This window comes from Chiroxiphia lanceolata, chromosome 3 (assembly GCF_009829145.1).
Source record: "Chiroxiphia lanceolata isolate bChiLan1 chromosome 3, bChiLan1.pri, whole genome shotgun sequence".
In the NCBI taxonomy this organism is placed as follows: domain Eukaryota; kingdom Metazoa; phylum Chordata; class Aves; order Passeriformes; family Pipridae; genus Chiroxiphia; species Chiroxiphia lanceolata.
Genome location: NC_045639.1, coordinates 70,262,975 through 70,281,470, shown reverse-complemented (window position 1 = coordinate 70,281,470; position 18,496 = coordinate 70,262,975). Strand labels below are relative to the sequence as shown.

The 18,496-nt window shown below is 35.8% G+C and overlaps 1 protein-coding gene across 1 annotated transcript in view; it reads left to right on the top strand.

Moving 5' to 3' along the window:
* The window catches only part of FIG4 (FIG4 phosphoinositide 5-phosphatase), a 60,131-nt gene that overhangs the window by 2,728 nt on the left and 38,907 nt on the right, over window positions 1-18,496 (top strand). Inside the window, 8 exon segments of the mRNA XM_032681352.1 lie at window positions 7,874-7,972; window positions 8,169-8,292; window positions 10,950-11,106; window positions 12,382-12,432; window positions 13,719-13,867; window positions 15,690-15,818; window positions 17,294-17,394; window positions 17,844-18,006. Coding sequence (XP_032537243.1) covers window positions 7,874-7,972; window positions 8,169-8,292; window positions 10,950-11,106; window positions 12,382-12,432; window positions 13,719-13,867; window positions 15,690-15,818; window positions 17,294-17,394; window positions 17,844-18,006 — 973 coding nt within the window.

Below are 18,496 nucleotides of genomic sequence, written 5' to 3'. Positions count from 1 at the left end.
CAGTTGCCAGCTCTGACGGTCACTGGTATGGCATAAACGTCACCCAGACATTAAAAATCAATAGCTTTCTCTTGGTTTGGGTTACTCTTCTGATTTTCCTAAGGCCAAAGGCTTGCTAGATTGAGCATATGGGATCCGGAGTTGTATCAGATACAGGGTAACATGAAACTGTATCCTAAGATACCTGGTGGAGATCTTTAGTGGGCAAAGAAGCAATGACTTAAGTTGTCAGCAATGGGAGAAACAGTGAAGTTTACACTGGTTGTACAACTTATTTCTGTAAAACTCCTCTGTATTAAAGCAGGAAGAGATGAAATGGATGAGAAAGTGGAAAAAGTGAAAATGGTTTAGGGAGGGGTTTTTTATTTTTTTTTGTTTGGTTTGGTTTTTTTGGTTTTTTTAGTTAAAAATATAGTAGTATTAAGTGAAACAGGAAAGGCTCTGGTAGTGTTATTGGAGTCAAATGTGAGACTGCTAGAGGTGTGGAGAACTGAATTCACAGTGTCAATTGAATCAACAGAAAGTGAAATTCTGTATTTTCTGTTAATGTTTATATTTAGGATACTTGCTAAAACCTACCTTTTAAACTGATGCTTTGGGTCAATAAATGCCATGGAGATGTTAACTGTATCTCCTGTGTGTCCTGGGAAATTGAAGGCTTGTTTAGAAGTGGTCAGAAAGATGAACCAAAGGTTGTATTCAAATCAATGTCAATTAATTTTCATTTTATGCATATACTGATTGCTGAAAGGCACACCAGAGGGCACTAAAGATATTTCAGCACTATGACTAATAAGAGATGAAAGATGTTTTCCTCCCTTCTTCAGGAGAAGATGGAACTTTTGTGTATTCCCCCAAATGAAGCCCACCTGAAAGCTGTAGGTTAGTTCATTGGAAATTATCATTTCCCTGAGGCAGTGTGACATTGAACAGGTCAATTTGTGTCATCTCTATAAAGGCATATCACTTGCCTATCTTTCAGGATATTATGAGGCTTAATTAATAATATTTTATTCTAATCAGGTTTTTCTACAGTCTCCATCTCCATAGTATTCAAATGACTTGCACAAGCTTATTAAGCCATGTGACCTGCATAAATACCTGTAGGTTTTTCTGCCCTTTTTTTTTTCCCAGGGAAAACTCTGTGCATTTGTTTTATTTTAAATTTATTTTATTCTAATAATAATAAATGTAAACATTTTTATGGTAACAAAACCAAGGTTTGCTTATTTAATGCTGAAGTTAGTCTGTGATCAAATTGGAGAAACTGTTATGTAGAATATGACTTTACAGAAATAGCTGCAGAATTTTTACTGAATTAGGAAGTAGACTGATTTATATAGATGGTTATCTGGTACATTTAAAAAATATTGGAAGTAGTGAATAGCTGGACAACCATTAGATATCATAACTTCTAGCTAGAAGTGGCTGTGAAATTTGTTCTCTCTGTAGCAGTTTCATTAGCAGAAGATGGCCCCTTTCAGCTGACTGTCCTATTCCCTGTGTCATGGCTTTCTAGGAATGGTAATTATGTAGTGGAGCAGAGGATGGAGTTTGCACAAGAAAAGGAGTTTTGTGAAAATCAGGAAAGCTCCATTTCTGTCTTAAATGTCTTGATATACTGACAGATATATGGCAATAAAATAGAGAAACTTAATCAACTGGTGAATGTGGGATCTGAGAGCATTTATGAGTAGGGCAGGTACTTGGTGGAACAGCAGTAATGAGAACACCACAAGTTTTGAAGAATGTGTGCCACTCAGGAAGAACAAAAATAAAGTTCAAAAGTGGTAGCACCACACTGTATGTGAAAGATGTGCCTTCAAATGTCTGCCTAACATTGTTCTGGTAACATATTTTTTATTTCTTTTGTCCTGTATTGTCCTGGGTGTCGTCATTTAATCACTAGATTAACTAGAGGGAGATAAACTTGGAGATTTGATTTTATTGTAAATCCACCTTTCTGGATGGGATGGTGATGAGGGGCTTGTGGATGAATGGTTGTAAATTAATGTATTTAAATGTGAGGATTCTATGAAAAAAAAGGTATTTATTTAAATGTAACAAAGGATGAATAAAAATAAGCATCTTCTATTGCTATTTTTTATTATCAAAAATAAGTTTGTTATAGCCCTAAAATTAAATGGACATTTTTCCTTGTTTAAAGTAAGAATTTACTTTGAGTATGAGTGTACTGAACAAGAGGTGAAAACAAAATGAGTAACAAGAATGGGGTTATGAAAAGGGAATCAGTCAGTGTTGAGATAGAAATAAAATTAAATATACTAAACAGTGGAATGAATGTAAATATTTTCAAGTTGTTCAAGTCAAGGGTGGTGCTGTGACTGGAACATGACAAATGGAATATTTAATCCATTATGAAGTCCCACACATAATTATCCATAGGAAAGTAATTGAAAATTGAGGCAAATGACATAAAACAGAGTCTAGACTTACAAAGGTGCTATCAGATTAACCTGGTTGTATTGCACATCTTCATCTAAAAATTAGGTGGCTTTATGTATTTAAATCAAATCTTCTGTGGAGGTGCAGTGCCACAAGGAAAATCTCTGGCTTTGTTATGGAAGGAGGGAAGTTAATAGATAAATTAGTGTGGAGTGAATGAGGAATCATCTGATAGGGATGATTTTTTTAAATTGATGATGTACTTCAGCATTTTCAGTAATGTTATTAGCCCAAAATATGGGCCAGCTCTTATTAGACTTTTGAAATATTGGAAGTAAAGAGGATAATCAGAGCACAAGAAAGCAAGAAATTATGCTGACCCTCGGGAATAGATAATAATTTGAAATAGGATGGCATACTATGAAACTTTATGTACCTTATGATAGATTACATACCAATAAAAGTTTATTGAGAGTTTATCAATTCAGAAGCAGCGGAAGGGAAGGAGCAGGATCTGGGTGTTTTATCTGAAGAAGGGTGGGGAGGTTGAGCTGCAGATGAAGTAAAATTTTGAAAAAGGCTAATGTGTTCTTTTGTGGTATGGTCATTAATGAAAAATACCGATGTATCTCTAGAATGAAATTTTGTATTGTGTAGACTTACTGTCCATGTTCACTTAAGAAATCAGAATTCAGCCAGGAACAGGTTCATTGAAGGTCCAGTGAGGTAACATATGCTAGTGATGTCTCAGGAGGAGCAAAGGGACAGCAAGATTTCTTTAGTCTATTAAAGCGAGTGCTGAAAAGGCATCCAGATACTTATGTTTCTGAAAGCATTCTGGCAGAATAGATGCTACAGAGTAAAGAAGTATTTGGCTAAAGGAAAAATTTATAGATTGATAATTAGTAGATTTAGCTGAAAATTAGAAGAGACAATCTTGAGGAATCCTTCAGCGGAGCAGCAAGAGCAAAGTCCTGTTTGGAAAAAAAGCATTGATTGCCTTAGGACAAAAGGGATTCACCGAGTGCTGCGGCTGTAGGGTGCAGAATGGGTACCCATTATTACATACCCTGAGAGTAGTGCTTGGCAGCATACATCCTTACAATTTGTCATGTTGAAAGAGCTTCTTTAGAAGAGTTTCAAAAGATTATGGGAAGCAGATGGCATGCCAATTCAATTTTTGCTCTTTTCAGGTATCTCTCTTAGCTTCTTATCTTCCTTTCTTCATGTCATTCTGCCAGTTTCTGTGAGAGATGAAAGACCGACACTTCCTGAATTGCTGTAGGTTCTGTAGAAAGAAAGAACATAGTGGAGTTTTTGCTGTATCTTACATTGAGGTGTAATTATGCTATGATTCTGTTTTAATTGTCAATAAATTACATACATTTTCCCCAGGTCAAGTCTGTTTTGCCCATAATGGTAAATCTTAGGCAGTCTTTCTATCCTCACCTTGACCCATCAGCTTTTCCATCTTATTTTCTGTGCCTGTCCTCTTGAGGAGGGAGAGCAAGAGAGCGGCTGGGTGGAGGTCTGGCAGCTGGACAAGGTCAACGCACCACGCTTCTTCAGGGCTTTGTGTTTTTAGACATATCCATGGTCCTAACATGTATCTTTTGCAAGCATTTTGTTTAAGATTTTAAGTGTTTTCTTTATGCTCCTTGCAGATTTAAAATTGGCTGTGGTAGTGCGCTTTTCAAGTAACTTTTAGTGTATTTTCACTTTTTTTCCTTGCCAATTAAGCTGTTTGTAGCTTTTTAACTGAGAAGTGAAAGAAGTTTTTTGCAGTGCTAACATTTCTTAATGCTAATTAGTTTATACAAAGAAAGAAATCATATTTTTAGACCAGGAATTATAAGAAGTAATCTTAAAGAAAAAAATATAATAAAAAGATTGTGAGCAGATTGTTTGATTTCAGAACTATTATCTTGCCGTTAAAAGCAACGATTTGCAGTAAGAAGTTTTTTATTTTGTTTAGACTCCTTTTAGAAGATGTTTTATTTGGTTTGGCTGAATCAAAAGGTTGATAAAAGAGGGTGTAAAGCCTTTCCATTAGATTGCTTTGGTTAAAGCTAAGTCCCAGGTGGAAGTGACTGATGATTATTCCTGTCTTGTGGTTGCTTAGTGATAATTGTGCAATACATTAAGCTTCAGTCCAGATCTTGTAGCTGCATGGTGCAGTGCCACGGTTGGTAAAGTGCTCTTGTTAACAAGTTTCAGCGAAGGCCAAGGGCAGACTAAACCTGGAAGCAGCATGTGTCACCTCAGGTGATGCTTGAAGGGCTCTGGCCAGAGCAGAATGAGAGAGCCTACACAGTTTCTGCTTGTGTACTGTTCTCCGGTAAAAGTACTTTGGTCAAGGTTGTCCATTTATCTGAATGCGCTGGCTTTGCTGTGGAGCTGTTTGAGACAGTTGGAAAAAGCTTAAATTTATTCAATTCAACTTAGTAATAAACAGAATGAGATAATAAGGATAGAAACTCACAGAAAGGTTTCTGTTTCCGTAGCTTACCTGTGGATTCTCTTTTTTTTTTTTTTACTGCAATCATTTCTGTTAATCAAAAGAGTTGTAATCAATAAGCACATTTTAGCTTTGATTAATTTTAAAATTATATTGCAACCTCAGAAATTAATTTATTTTATGTTACATTCTCAGTGTTGATTTGGTAGTCGTCTTTATACTTTCCTAGTATTCATGTGATGGTAAATTTAATTGTGGAACATGTCACTGATATGGTTTTATTTGTACTCCATGTCATCCAGTAAGACAGACTTATTTATTCATTAGATGCATAAATTAGGTAGCATAAACAGCTAATGTTGAAGTGTCTTTTTTGTATATTTTTTTTTGCATTGTTAGTTTTCATACAATATTTGTTTCCCTTTTAGATCTTGTAAATTGAATATGAGTTGGCATAGCATGCTGTTTTTCAAGTAATTATGGGTTTGGTTTTAGCCAGTCCTGAAAATTTCCCAGATAGAAGTCTAATTTTGGGGTCTTAGTTTTGAACACTAGTCTAAATTCAAAAGTTTTTGCAGATTACTTTACTACTTCTTTATTACTTCCACAAGAATATCCTCTAACATGTAGTGGATAAGATTCCCATTATCCAAATAGAGATTTCCCAGTGCCTGGCTTTCTTTAAGTCCCTTGACGCTCAGTTTTGAGGCTGTTCTCAACCGACCGACCTTAATATATTATACAGCCTAGCTAACTTAAAACCCATATATTAGTCCTTAAAGGACTTCAAAGAGAGCCTGTTAAGTACCATTAATTATGATGGTTGCTTCCATGGTCTGCAGATATAATTACTCCTCCTCTAATCTAACTCTGCTGCGGTTCTAAGCAGCAGCTGCAGCAGCGCCTAAAGCTGGCCCTGCAGCTGGGCATAACCCACTATAGCAGCTGCTAAGGTGATGCAAGTGATGCATTCCTCATAGTACTTCTTTATGTTTTATCGGTTAATTAAAATAGAAATGGAGAAGTATCCAGCTGAACTTCCTTAGTAATAGCATTTGCAACCCCCTATGCATCTCTCTCTCTCCCCCTTCCTGTGTGTCATGTGCTGTGTTCCAGTTTTAAATGTGGTCTTTGGTACGAACAGCTGTTTGGACAAGCATCTTAAAGTTATGCAGTTCTGTTTTTATTCAGGATTATTTGTTGGTAACCATAGGTGTCACCTTGGGAAGAAATTGCACTCGTTTAGCAATCTGGACATGGTGGGGCATCCCTGAGCTGTCTTGCAGTATTGTGGACTACTTAAAATTGTTTAGCTTTAATTAATTAGGAGTTTTCTACAAATAAAGAAGCAGCACTCTTAAAATGCTAGCTAACTTATCATGCATATTACAGATGAAAATATTTCTCTCTGCCCATTCACCTACTGCTGCATGAAGAAAAAGGTGGTACGATGGCATGGTCAAAGGAAGTGTCTGTCTTGGGGTTTCTTGCTGGTGGATGATAACAGCAGAAGAGCTCCATCCTCCACCTTTGTGTCATTTAGTGCCATGCACTGTCATTATGATTTCCCTCCTGGGAAGCACAGATCTTGGCACTAAGGGATCTCCTGCTGAGGTTGCTCTCTGAGGGGGCAGGCTGGGGAGCCTGGCTGTGCACAGCAGCATATTGCTGCTAAAAAACCTGTAGGAAACATTTTCCTGTGCCAAAGTGCTGTCTCAGAGGCTTCAGTGAGGGAGTACTCTGATGGAATATGACTTTGAAGGGCCTTCTTACTATCATTTACAAGTAAACAGCAAAACTCGACACTCAGTAAGCACTGTAATGTCAGTGTACTAGGTGGAGCCAGAAGTTGATGCTGTTTCCTTTATGCTTTTATGGCTTTCAAAGTTAAGTATTTTATTTTCTTTTTTAGAACATAGTGACTATGTAGATGCTTTTGTGAATTAAGGGAAGCCAAAGAGGGCTTTGAATTCTTCTTTCACCTTATGTATTTTGGCTGTAAAGATGTTTCTTAACATCTAATTGTATAAATTATGAAACTGTGAGGTTCATATAAATGTTGTTATTGATTTCCTCTCTCACATCTGAAGTCCATGTGACTTCTAAAGTTAAGAGCTGACTGCATAGATCCACATAAATTTGCCATGCTTTCCTACTAGGCTAAGCATTATTAATGAGTTACACCTTGCTGTGTGGTAGCACCACACTGATTAAATGAGTTAGTAAAATGAGAGCTGCTTTTAGCAAGTCAGTCCTACAACCTGTGCTTGTTTATTCCTCTAAATGTAAAAATTAATTTATAGTTTGATTCCCTTACATGAGAAATGGACATATTATATGTTTATCTCTGGTCTTTCTTTCATATTTTAAATGTGAAGTAAAGCTAGTATTTTTTTAAACAGTAGTATTGTTAACCAGCAAATTTGAGTATGGTGGAGGAACATTAATGAGGAGTCTTATCATATCAAATATGAATAAAAATTGAAGAAAACTTGTAGTACTGAAGTGCTGAAAATTTTTCTGGGTTTAGTATGGATCACAAAAGACTAGTTGTCAGAAATAGCAGTGGAGTACAGTGTAACAACATTAGTTTTAGATCATGAAAAGTTACAAACATATATAAGCTTCTGCTAAATTTTACAAAGCAAGTGGGAAGACAGTAATGGCTGGGGCAGGATGCAGTTGGACAGTACCTAGTGTAAGTTATATTTTTGCCTCTTTAAACAGGTTTTCACCTTTCTTCAATTTCTAATTTTTTTCCCCTCCTTGCACAGGGGAGGGGAGGAGGTCTTTTAAGTTGCAAAGGCTGATTGTATATAAATGTACTTACCTACGGTATGGTGACTAAACCAGTTCATTAAGAGTCCATGCAGACTATTACGTACTTGTTAGGTGACATGGATCTAGTCTAGAAGCTGTGTAAATGGCATTGTTGATGCCTTGCATTACACTGGGCTCTGGTTGCTTTATCTTGTACAATATTCTGACATTTTTTCTTTTTTTGTGTAGCGGTATTTTCTAGTTGGAAGTAATCCTGCAGAAACCAAGTACCGTGTTTTGAAAATAGATCGCACTGAACCAAAGGATTTGGTTATAATTGATGATAAGGTGAGTGTATTTATTTTGTTGTGTTGGTTCATTATTCCAAATAATACTGGCTACTTGTTGATAGCACTGAAACAGGAAACAGACGATGTAGGAGAGGCCTGTAGTTTATTGTATATTAAGTAAATTCTGCTAGTCTCTGACATGAAATAACATCTAACTACCAAAGCAGTAACTTAAATGACTTTTTATTTTAAAGCATGTATATACACAACAAGAGGTGAGGGAACTTCTTGGACGTTTAGACCTGGGAAACAGAACAAAGATTGGGCAGAAGGGCTCTTCTGGGTTATCTCGAGCTGTCTCTGCTTTTGGTATAGTAGGTAAGTGTTTTGATTGATTTTATAAAATCTTTTGTTTTCTTGGGAGGTGAAGCTTACTGTGTCATGCTGTATATCTTTCTGTCTCCCCTTGATTTTATTTATTTTTAGAACTGAAGAGGATTTAGAAATTTTTCATGCTCAGAGATAAGTTTCTGTGTACCTTGTGAAAACAGTGGCCAGTACAGGGGTGAGAGTTGTGCTGTAACCAGTCTCTTTGTCACTAGGGGAGAGATCTGGGAAATAGCCAAACTCTAGAAACTTGGTGGAAGATCTCACCAAACTCAGCTGATCTTAGGATACAAATTATGCAAGCCAGGTGGAACCTGGTTCCTGAAATCCTGAGCTCACAGGATGCTTTTAAAAAAGAAAATGGAAGTTGACATTCTTTGTTAGGCTATATTTCTTTATCAGACACTATTCAGAAAGAAGACTTAATTTTCTTTTTGGTTAACTTTTTGCAGTGACATACTTAAAGATTTCTTTTTCATGTTTGAACAAGTATAGCTGACTGGCATGTCAACTGAATTTTATAATGCTCAGATGTCCATAATCCTGAAGCATTGTTTCGATGATTTAATAGCTTCTAACTTCATCTGAAAGTCACTACTTTCCTGCCTGTTGTCTGATACTGAGGTCAATATATTGATGGGTGATATCTCTAAAGTAAATGTTAATGTGTGCTGTGGCAGGCCTCAAGAGTACTTTGTGGTTTATTGGAGTCAATATGTACCTGAACATCTAAATCTGAAGCTGCAGAGAAGCTGGAGAATGCAATTACTCTAAAAGATGCCCCTGAATTTTGCTTAGCAATCAAAACATAATAAAATTTTATTCCAATCTAAAGTGGCAAAATAAACAGACTTTCTTCTGTATTCTTTTTGCCCATGAAGCATTTTGGAATTTATCAATGCATCCACTTTTCAGAAATTCCTCAGATGGGACTTACGTTCCTTATTAATTTAAGAGTATTCGTAACATGGGTAAACCTAAAGAAGCTGCTAACAGTCTTGCAGCATTGGGGTTTTTTTGGACAAGCCATCACTGCTCACTGTCTAAGTACATGATAATATATTCAGTTGGAAACTGGTTGTGATCAATTAAAATTTTGCATCCCAATTGTATGATTGTTTATATGTACTCTTCATAACAGAAGAGTTTCTATTCTGTAGCTGGACAAATGTATTGGCCAACAGATATGGGATATGTATTTCTAGATGCCTTTTTAGAAGTAACGCACTCTGTAACAGATTATATACTTCCAAAGTATATGGTTTAGACGTCTTCCAGTCTAGATTCTACCTAATCATATCTGTATAAACATGTAATCTGAGAGAATGCAACTGGTTGTTTATTTCTGCCTCTCGACTCAGGTGAGGAGAACAGGGCTATTTTTTGTAAAATTGTAAAGGACAGCTTTGTTCTGTTCTGTTCTGTTCTGTAGTTATTTTGTTAATCAGATGCAGTACATGCAGTGCACTCAGAATGGGGGTGCTAATAAGCTGAGTTCTGTTTACTGTATAGTGTTTAACAGTAGAAATTGCTTTTAAAGGGAGGGAACCAGGCCGAGGAGAAAGGCTGGGCTCCTTATCAGACTTCTGTATAATGTTTGGTGAAATTCAAAGGATAGAGGCTATTCACATAAGTGATTTTTGTACCTGGAGGATACAGGCAGAACTGTGACTACTATGTAACAACTGAAATTCAATAGTCTGACTGCTTCAAATGGAAGATTTGTTTCTTACTGTCAGCAGGGCCTCCTGTCCTTGTGCAGGTGAGAGCATTTTTCCAAGGGGGGCTAATAAGGTAGAAGAAAAGATTGCAGTTCACTCGATCACATTGCAGTCTCCAGCAGTGACAGGGAGGAAAATATGTGCTCTGCTCATCCTTCTTCTATACTTTGTAATGCAAAGCTAAAAGGGCTAAAAGAACTGAATATAAATGCAAGTAAAAATGTGAATTGTGAGTGTCCGTGTGTGTCGTGTTGTCATTCCCCATCATGGACTTCACTAAGGTCAGGTGTGGTATCTGAGAGAGGAAACAGGAAAAAAGGATTACCCCTGATGCTCTGAGTGGCTGATTCTGGGGAGATGCTGCTTTAATCGGGGAACTAAATTCTCTGTTAAGAAGAGAGAACGCAAAGGTGTTGTCATACCCACAATTCCCTTTGCTTCTCTGTCCCTTCCCGGCAGAGAATACATAAACCTGAAAAGAAAATTGGAAACTGGGATTCCTCCTTGTCCTGGAAAATTAACTTTTTGGTATCTGAAGTAATTAGAGTATGCCTTACTCTGAAAAATGAGAGTCCTATAAAAAGCAAATACAAGTACTCTAAGTAGACAGAAACTTACTCCAGATTTTCAGTGTCTTAACTCTGCTACCTAATATTAAAAATATGCACAGTGGAAGGGAAAATAAGCAAAAACTGTGTACTTCATTGATTAACGCTTACTGGGGGTGAATTTTAAGACTGTATGTCTTTGTATATATATATATCATGGTATGTGTGTATATATATATATGCACATTATACTTGTAAGACTAAGAATGAACAAAAATTATATGAAGTCTTGAAACAATTCTGATACTGTTTTTCTAAATATGTTTTATCAAGTCAACTCAAACATGCAACTAAAAGTGTTTTAATGCTGTTTTGACAGGTTTTGTCAGGTTTTTAGAAGGCTACTACATTGTATTAATAACAAAAAGAAGAAAAATGGCAGATATTGGAGGTCATGCAATATATAAAATAGAAGATACAAATATGATCTACATTCCAAATGACTCTGTAAGAGTCACTCATCCTGATGAGGCCAGGTAAATAATGCTGGTAATCAGTGTGTACTTTTTGAATGTTTTTTAAGTAATGTATAACTGCAACTAGAAATTTCACTAATGGATTCCTTTGTATTAGTATGTTATTCAAGCCTTTTTGTCTTACTTGGATGGAAAACAGGCTGCAAGTGCTGTGGCCTCTGACCTGGAGAGTAAATACAATTGTTACAAGTCTTCTAGAGTTTTTCGTCCACATCTCCATGTCACCTACATGTCAGAGCTACAGCTTAGCAAATCTGCAGCAGGAAGCATCAAATATAAGCAATGTTCCTACAAGGGCAAAGTAATACTTATGCTGGTTTGTATTGTTTGGGACACTGTTCTTTTTTTTAGTAGCTCTAGCATGATGTTAATCTCACCTGAAGAGATCTTTTGTGCCCTTCAAAAAGTGCTGAATAGATCATTAAATGATTCTGTGCTGTCAGAATCTTGTGAATGTTGCTGTTGTAAAGGGTGATGGATTGACTCACTGGTAAGTTTAGCTGCTTCTTTCTTTTTGGGTGCTTTTTTTCTGAAGACAGAAATTTGAGCCTTTGATCATCAGGGAATCTTGTCTGAAATGTACAACTGTGTCATAGTGGTGTTTTTATCAGGTTGAGGTAACTTTACTGCTATGAAATACCAGGCAACTGGTGTCAATAAACTGCTTTTCAGTCTGTACCAAGTATGAATAGTCAAAAAGTTATGGTTTATGATAAACTGATGGTAAATATTAAAAGAGCTTCCACTTTAAGGTCAGATTGATCATAGACCTCAGTCCCCTCTTAGTGTGCAGTGGATCATAACCTACATATTTATGTCAGCCGTTTTATCATTCATAGACAGTGTTATTGTTTCTTATGGGAATTTACAATGCTAGGTCAAGTTGAGGTAGATATTTTTTTCTTATTTATTTGAGAATAACTGAAAAAATTTATTTCTTGTATAGTACTGCTAAGAGTTTGTTTGTTTAAGTTCTGAAAAATTGTGGAAAATGGAACTACAACTTTGTCTATGACTGCCTAAAGAAACAGAGTATGTCCATGAGAAGACAGTAGATTTAAAAAAAAACCCCAAAGAGCTATTTGATTTATTTAATCCAAATGCTGACATTCTAGTGAAATTACCTGTCAAAACAATTACAGTAAGATAGGAAGGGAACACAGAGCAAGAGTCAATATTTAGATGTAGTTTAATTTCTAAGATTCTCTGAATGACTTCTTGTGGTCTGTCTTGTTAGAGTAATAATTTTTCCTATAACTTGAATTATTTTGCTAGGTATCTGAGGATCTTTCAAAATGTGGACCTTTCTAGCAACTTCTATTTTAGGTAGGTATTAGTTACTGTTCCTTTAAAACAATGTGTGCTTATTCTTGCTGTAAGTTAAGGTTTTGATTTTGATACCCAAGATCCTTATGTTGATATTCTGGAGAAATAAGACACGTGATCATGCTGCTTGTCCATTTTTGTCTGTATGTTTTGAACCTGCTTTCTCCTTCAACCAATTAGTTAGGATTTTAGTTTCTATTAGGTTAAAAAATAGAGAACTATTAGTGGCTTGGTAAAAAGTCGGCACTGATACTGCTGTTTTTGCTCACTGTTTAGTCTTGTCAGGGTATGCAGAAGTTCTGTCTTGGAAAATTATTATATTTCAGGGGGTTTACTTGTCCTGTCATTTTTTCTTTCTTGATCTCATTTTCTGAAAATAAAGCTTTGCCCTGATTCAGAAATGAAGATAGAGGAAATAGGTCCTTATTTAAGATATACCCTGTATGGGATATATCTTTCATAGGGCCTTCTAGGCATTACCAATTCTCTTGCTTATTGTTTCATAAATGCTGTACCTAAGTCAAATTTCTGTGTCCCAGCTACTATTACATGAGATTTTTGGGACAGCAAAAAAATGGGAGAAGTTGTGATGATAAACCTGCCAGTAGTAGTTAGAAGACCCAAAGTCTTTAAAAAAATAAACAAAATAAATCCCTCTTGCAAATATCAAAAAGTGTGTTAGTCTAGAAATGCTTCCTCTTGGAAAACTAAGGCTTTTTGTCACAGCTGGATCTATGAAGACAAAACCTACCAAAGCTTTATATGTATTTCATGCTTCTGTGTGGGGAAGCTCTTTCACAGTATAAAACCTGAATTTTTTTTCCATACCTTATCTCCCAGCCCTAACATTATATAACTTCCCCCAACCCACTCCCTGTGCTTGGAGATGACGAATTTGTGCTGTTTCTGTGGTTGTTTGTAGAGAGGGAAGGAGAAACTTCTTATATGACTCTAAGAAACACATTTACAATAAAATGAATCATAAAATGGTTCAGGTTGGGGTTGGATTTAAGTTCAAAAGTCATGTTTAGTTTTCAGTTATAAGAAGAATATAAACACATTTTCAGCCTTTGTAAACTGGAAACAGTTGCTATATTTGTAAAGCTTCTTTTGGAAATCATTTGTATGATTTGCCATTATAGAATCAGAACCTGTGTATCTTGTTTAGAAGTCTTTTCTAATGGATAAAATAGTACGGTGTTAAATGTAAATACAGATGAAGAGTAAGGGCTTTCAGAAAATTCCTCTGCATCTACAATTACTAATAAATGTTAACTGTCTATCAGTTACAGCTATGATCTATCTCACTCCCTTCAGTATAATCTTACTGTCCTGAGAATGCCACTTGAGACATTAAAAACTGTAACAACCCAGACCCGGCAAGAGAGTTTTGATATATTTGAAGATGAAGGACTTTCAACACAGGGGGGAAGTGGTAAGAAAATACACCTAATTAAGCTGATGTTGTTGCTCATGAGTACATTTAAAATATGTTCCACTTAAGTTTACTTCTGAGGAACATTCAGACCTTCTGTTATTGGTCAGTAGTTTCCTAGCAGTGGTGAGTCAATAAAATATTTTGTAAAGTGCCAATTATGGACATTTTAATTTGAGTAATGCAATTTCTAGAGTTGTGTAATAATTGTTTTAAGTTATATTGCAACTCAGGGAGATGATTGAGCATGCTGACGTTTTTCAGCAATTGATTAGTCAGCTTACTTGTAAGTCTCCCAATAGGAATGAGTTACAAAGAGAAGGGGAAGCAATAACTGATTAAGTACTAATAAATCTTTTTTGTTTCATGTTGGAGAATACTGGCAACAGAGAAACTGTGTGAAGTTAGTATCATCTTGATGTAGTAACCCCTGTCAGGAAGTCTGAGAAAAATTACTGATTTCAATTGAAAACTACAGACTTCAATTTGGATGTAACATATTCATAAGAGTGCAAAGATAAACAGCCAGACAGAAAAACTATTTTCTCTTCCTTTTCCTTCATACACACAAATACAAAGTTTCCCCTGAAATTCTTAATACTGGATTTTATTCTGTTGAATGAATTGGTTATCAAATACTGCAATGTCAGAAAGGACCATTAAGGAGTGAAAGGAGCAATAATTCCTCCTCTGCAAAGACTCTTCATCTGCAAGATTCTGCAGGAATCCCTACAAGCACATCATTTCTTCTTTGTCTTTGTGAAAACATTAGGAAATTAAGATGATGCCGTAAGCAGTGTGTGCTAGTCACATATCTGTTCATAGAATACGTGTAAGACAGTGGTCTGTCCTTTAAAGAACAAATTCTCCCCAAAGTAATGCTGCTAGCAATAAGAAAGAGGACAAACTGCTGGCTAAGTGCTTGTGACCAGGTTCTGCTGAATGCGTAAACTCCTTCATCAACAGTTTGTTCAACAAAGCTGCATTTCACCTGCATTTTCACCTATAGGAGAATTCCTTTTTTTCCTGCAGCAGAACATTTGACTGCTGTAATTGTCTGCTATAACTGACATACATATTACGGCAATATAATTCCTCCTGCCAGAACTTTCATTTGAAAAAAGTACGCAAAAAATATAGGAAAAGAGTTCTTGTCCTCTTTCTTCTCTTTTAAGTTTCAGATTTCATTCAATTCCCTCTACCACCACACAGTGACAGTTATAATCTCGGTCTTGATTTTTGAAAAAGACTCAGGTTCCAGATCTATCAGAAATGGAATTTTAATTTGCAGGTCTGCAATAGCTATGTTTCTTGCTGTTAGTGTAAATTGGGAAAATAACGCTAAATTATGTGAAAACGGATTGATATGCTTTTTGTAAAGGGGAACAGGGTTATGCATGATCTTCCAAAACCTAGTGGGTAACTTCAGAGGTGACCCAGAATTGAAAAGCTTGTTAAGTCCTCCTGTAAGAGCATTAACTGGAATTCACAACTTTATTTCCCTTGTTATCAGATCCCTTTGTGCTACTGTGCAAAGATTTCTTTTCAGTACTGAAGTATCAGTAACATCTGTATGAACACTTAACCACGACAGTGACTATAGGACTATAGCAAAACTGCAAATCCTCATAAATGCTGGACTTCAGCATGTGCTTTAATTTATCTGTTTTTGCCAAACTTCAGGGATGTGAGTAAATGATACATTGAACTACAGTCAAGAGAAAATCAAAACAGAGATCCAGTGATCTGCATTTTAAAACAGTCCAGTGCAGGTAAACTTGTTTCTTGATTGCTAAGCATTTTCATTGGAACAACCTCCTAGGTGTATTTGGGATTTGCAGTAAGCCTTATGAAAAGTACGTCTGGAATGGCAAGCTTCTGGAAGCAGTAAGAGATACTGTTCATCGTGACTGGCTACTGTATATTATTCATGGATTCTGTGGGCAATCAAGTATCCTTTTGCCGTTGCAATAAGTGCTGGGTTATCATTTTTTTAAAAAAAGTTTGAACATTGAATTATTTCTTTGTCATATAAATACCGTTCAATTTTAGAATTATTGTTTGACTTTTATTTTCAGTACTTTTCTAGGTATTATGCCAAACAAGAAATGTGATTATGCTGTTATAACAAGGCCCTGGCAGGTAGACTGCATTTTCGGTGAGGCTCTGTTTATAAGCATGGTGTTTAGCAGTTAAGAGCTTGAGAGGATTTTAAGGCTCAGCTGTATTTTTTCAGATGTTTGAGGAAAAACTGGATTGCTGACATAGAAATGTTCCCTTACTAATCTTCTCTAAAACATTTTCTAGTATCTGAGATTTGCAGAAATACTTTTATTTACTCTGTTTCTGTGAAGATGATGATAGAACTTCAGCTCTGCTGCGTGAAGAGCGCTAGGATATCTGAAAACCTTTTTCTTGACTATATATTATTTTAAATGGTTATATGGGTCTATGTATGTTGCAGCAGGAGGAGAAAAAGCTCAAATGTATGTCACAGTCCAAAGAAATGTCATCTCAACATCTTACCTGATAAGAATTTAGTGTATTACAATGACATTCTAATTTATTCATCAACAGTATCATGTTGGTTTAAAAGCCTGTCAATAAAATTTCTAGGGGGAAGGAAATACAATTATGAAGTTAAGGTTAGTGATGTCTGCAAAATTTAGTTTTGCCTTTTTAAAATTGTAAGGCTATTGGTTATTGGCTTAGTCCCCAGGCAGAAAGTTAGATCTGTTTTTATACACTGCTATTTATTTGTGGTCTTACTTAAACAAAGTAGTAGCTGTGGATCTGACCACAGCAGTGTTATGCCTGTAGCTGCTTAATGTGTGAGCAAATGCCTTCTTTCCTCTTCCTTGCATCTCTCTTATGCTAAGGAAGCGATAGTCACCCTAGGCATCTATCTGTTTGTTTTTAGTAAAATATAAAAAGCCCATAAAAATCCACTACTGCATCTGTAGCCTCTGGCTTCCAGTTGTTGTTATTTAAGTAGTTGTGAATTTATCTATTTTTCCACACAAGTAATATTAGGGTGACTAATATACTTGATCTGAAAATAGAAGCTCCCAAGCTTTAATTCCAGTATTCACTAAAGCAGCATTTGCAGCGCTAGGTGTATCTTGTACCTATTTCACCTCCGTTGTCACTTCATAAAATAGAAATGCATTTCTCATCTGTATGTTGTGTATGTGATTGATGTATTGTAATGTAGATTACCTTTTCAAAGTTCTTAAAACTGATTGTTGAAATGGGCAATGTTCTCCCCCAGCTGCAAAATAAATTGTGATACTCATCACTGTTAAGGTGATTTTAGTAAATTAGCTATTACAGTTTCATACACCTCTGTTAGAATTTATTTTTCTTGCATAAAGTAAGTGAACAAAAAACTGCATGTGGCATTTAAACCTTAACTTCTCTTTCAAGAACTGTTAATATATGGTCGCCCTATATATGTCACTCTGATAGCCAGAAGATCAAGCAAATTTGCTGGAACACGCTTTCTGAAACGAGGATCAAACTCTGAGGTAAATCAAATATGATTTTGGGGGTTGTTTCCCCTTGCCTCCACAGTATGAAAGCTTGAGTTTGACTGACTGAAGAATGGAAATGGTTTAGGAGGTTATTAGGGTTTTGGCTATAAATTATGCTCTTAGATAATGTTATCACAGGTATCATTACATTTTTAATTGAGATAATGAAGTTATAATGATAATAAATTTAATAATTCTGAATTGGCTGTTGTTTTGGTTTTTTTACACTTAGAGATGTTATTTCCCAAACAGAGGGGAAAAAAACCCCTGATAATACACATTTAGGGACAAATAGGAATTTAACCTTCAGTGTTGTTCTCACAACTGTGATTAGGTATCTTACAGTTTAATTGTGCCCTGTTTGTAGTGATCAGTTCTGTGTAATGCAGGCAGCTCTGAAGTGCATTGTGTCTACATCATATGTGTATTTCTCTTTGGTTTAGGGAGATGTTGCTAATGAAGTGGAGACTGAACAAATACTTTATGATGCTTCAGTTATGTCGTTTTCTGCGGGGAGTTATTCTTCTTATGTTCAGGTTCGAGGATCTGTCCCTCTGTACTGGTCTCAAGATATTTCGACTATGATGCCTAAGCCACCCATAACACGTATGTACAGGTTATTCTTTGTGGTAGATGACAGGTAGTGCTGTGACTAAAGAAACATCTGAGAGAATAAGGGAAAACTGAAGTTGCAAAAATGAAGTAATTGTCTATGCACTTGTGCTTTGGGAAACCATAACTTAGGATTAAAAAAAAATTAAGAAAAAAATCTCCATCTTAGACTTCACATTCAGAAATGGAATATGAAAAGTTTCTTCTTGAAGATGAGAGATTTCTTTGTGCTTATTTTGTGTACAAAGTTAGCTACATTTGTCTTAGTAATGTGGATAAAAATATTAAACCTATTAAAAATGGTAGAAAATGTCTGGGCTAAGATTAATGGGGCCAGAATAATTGTTCTTTATAAGTATCTTGTGAAAACTTAAAAAGTCACCTCCAATTTGGAAAAGGGAATTTTTTTTTTTGAGAGGTTTTGCATGGAAAGAGGGGAAAATATGTAATTGTATCATTACTACCAGATAATTAGTATGTCTTT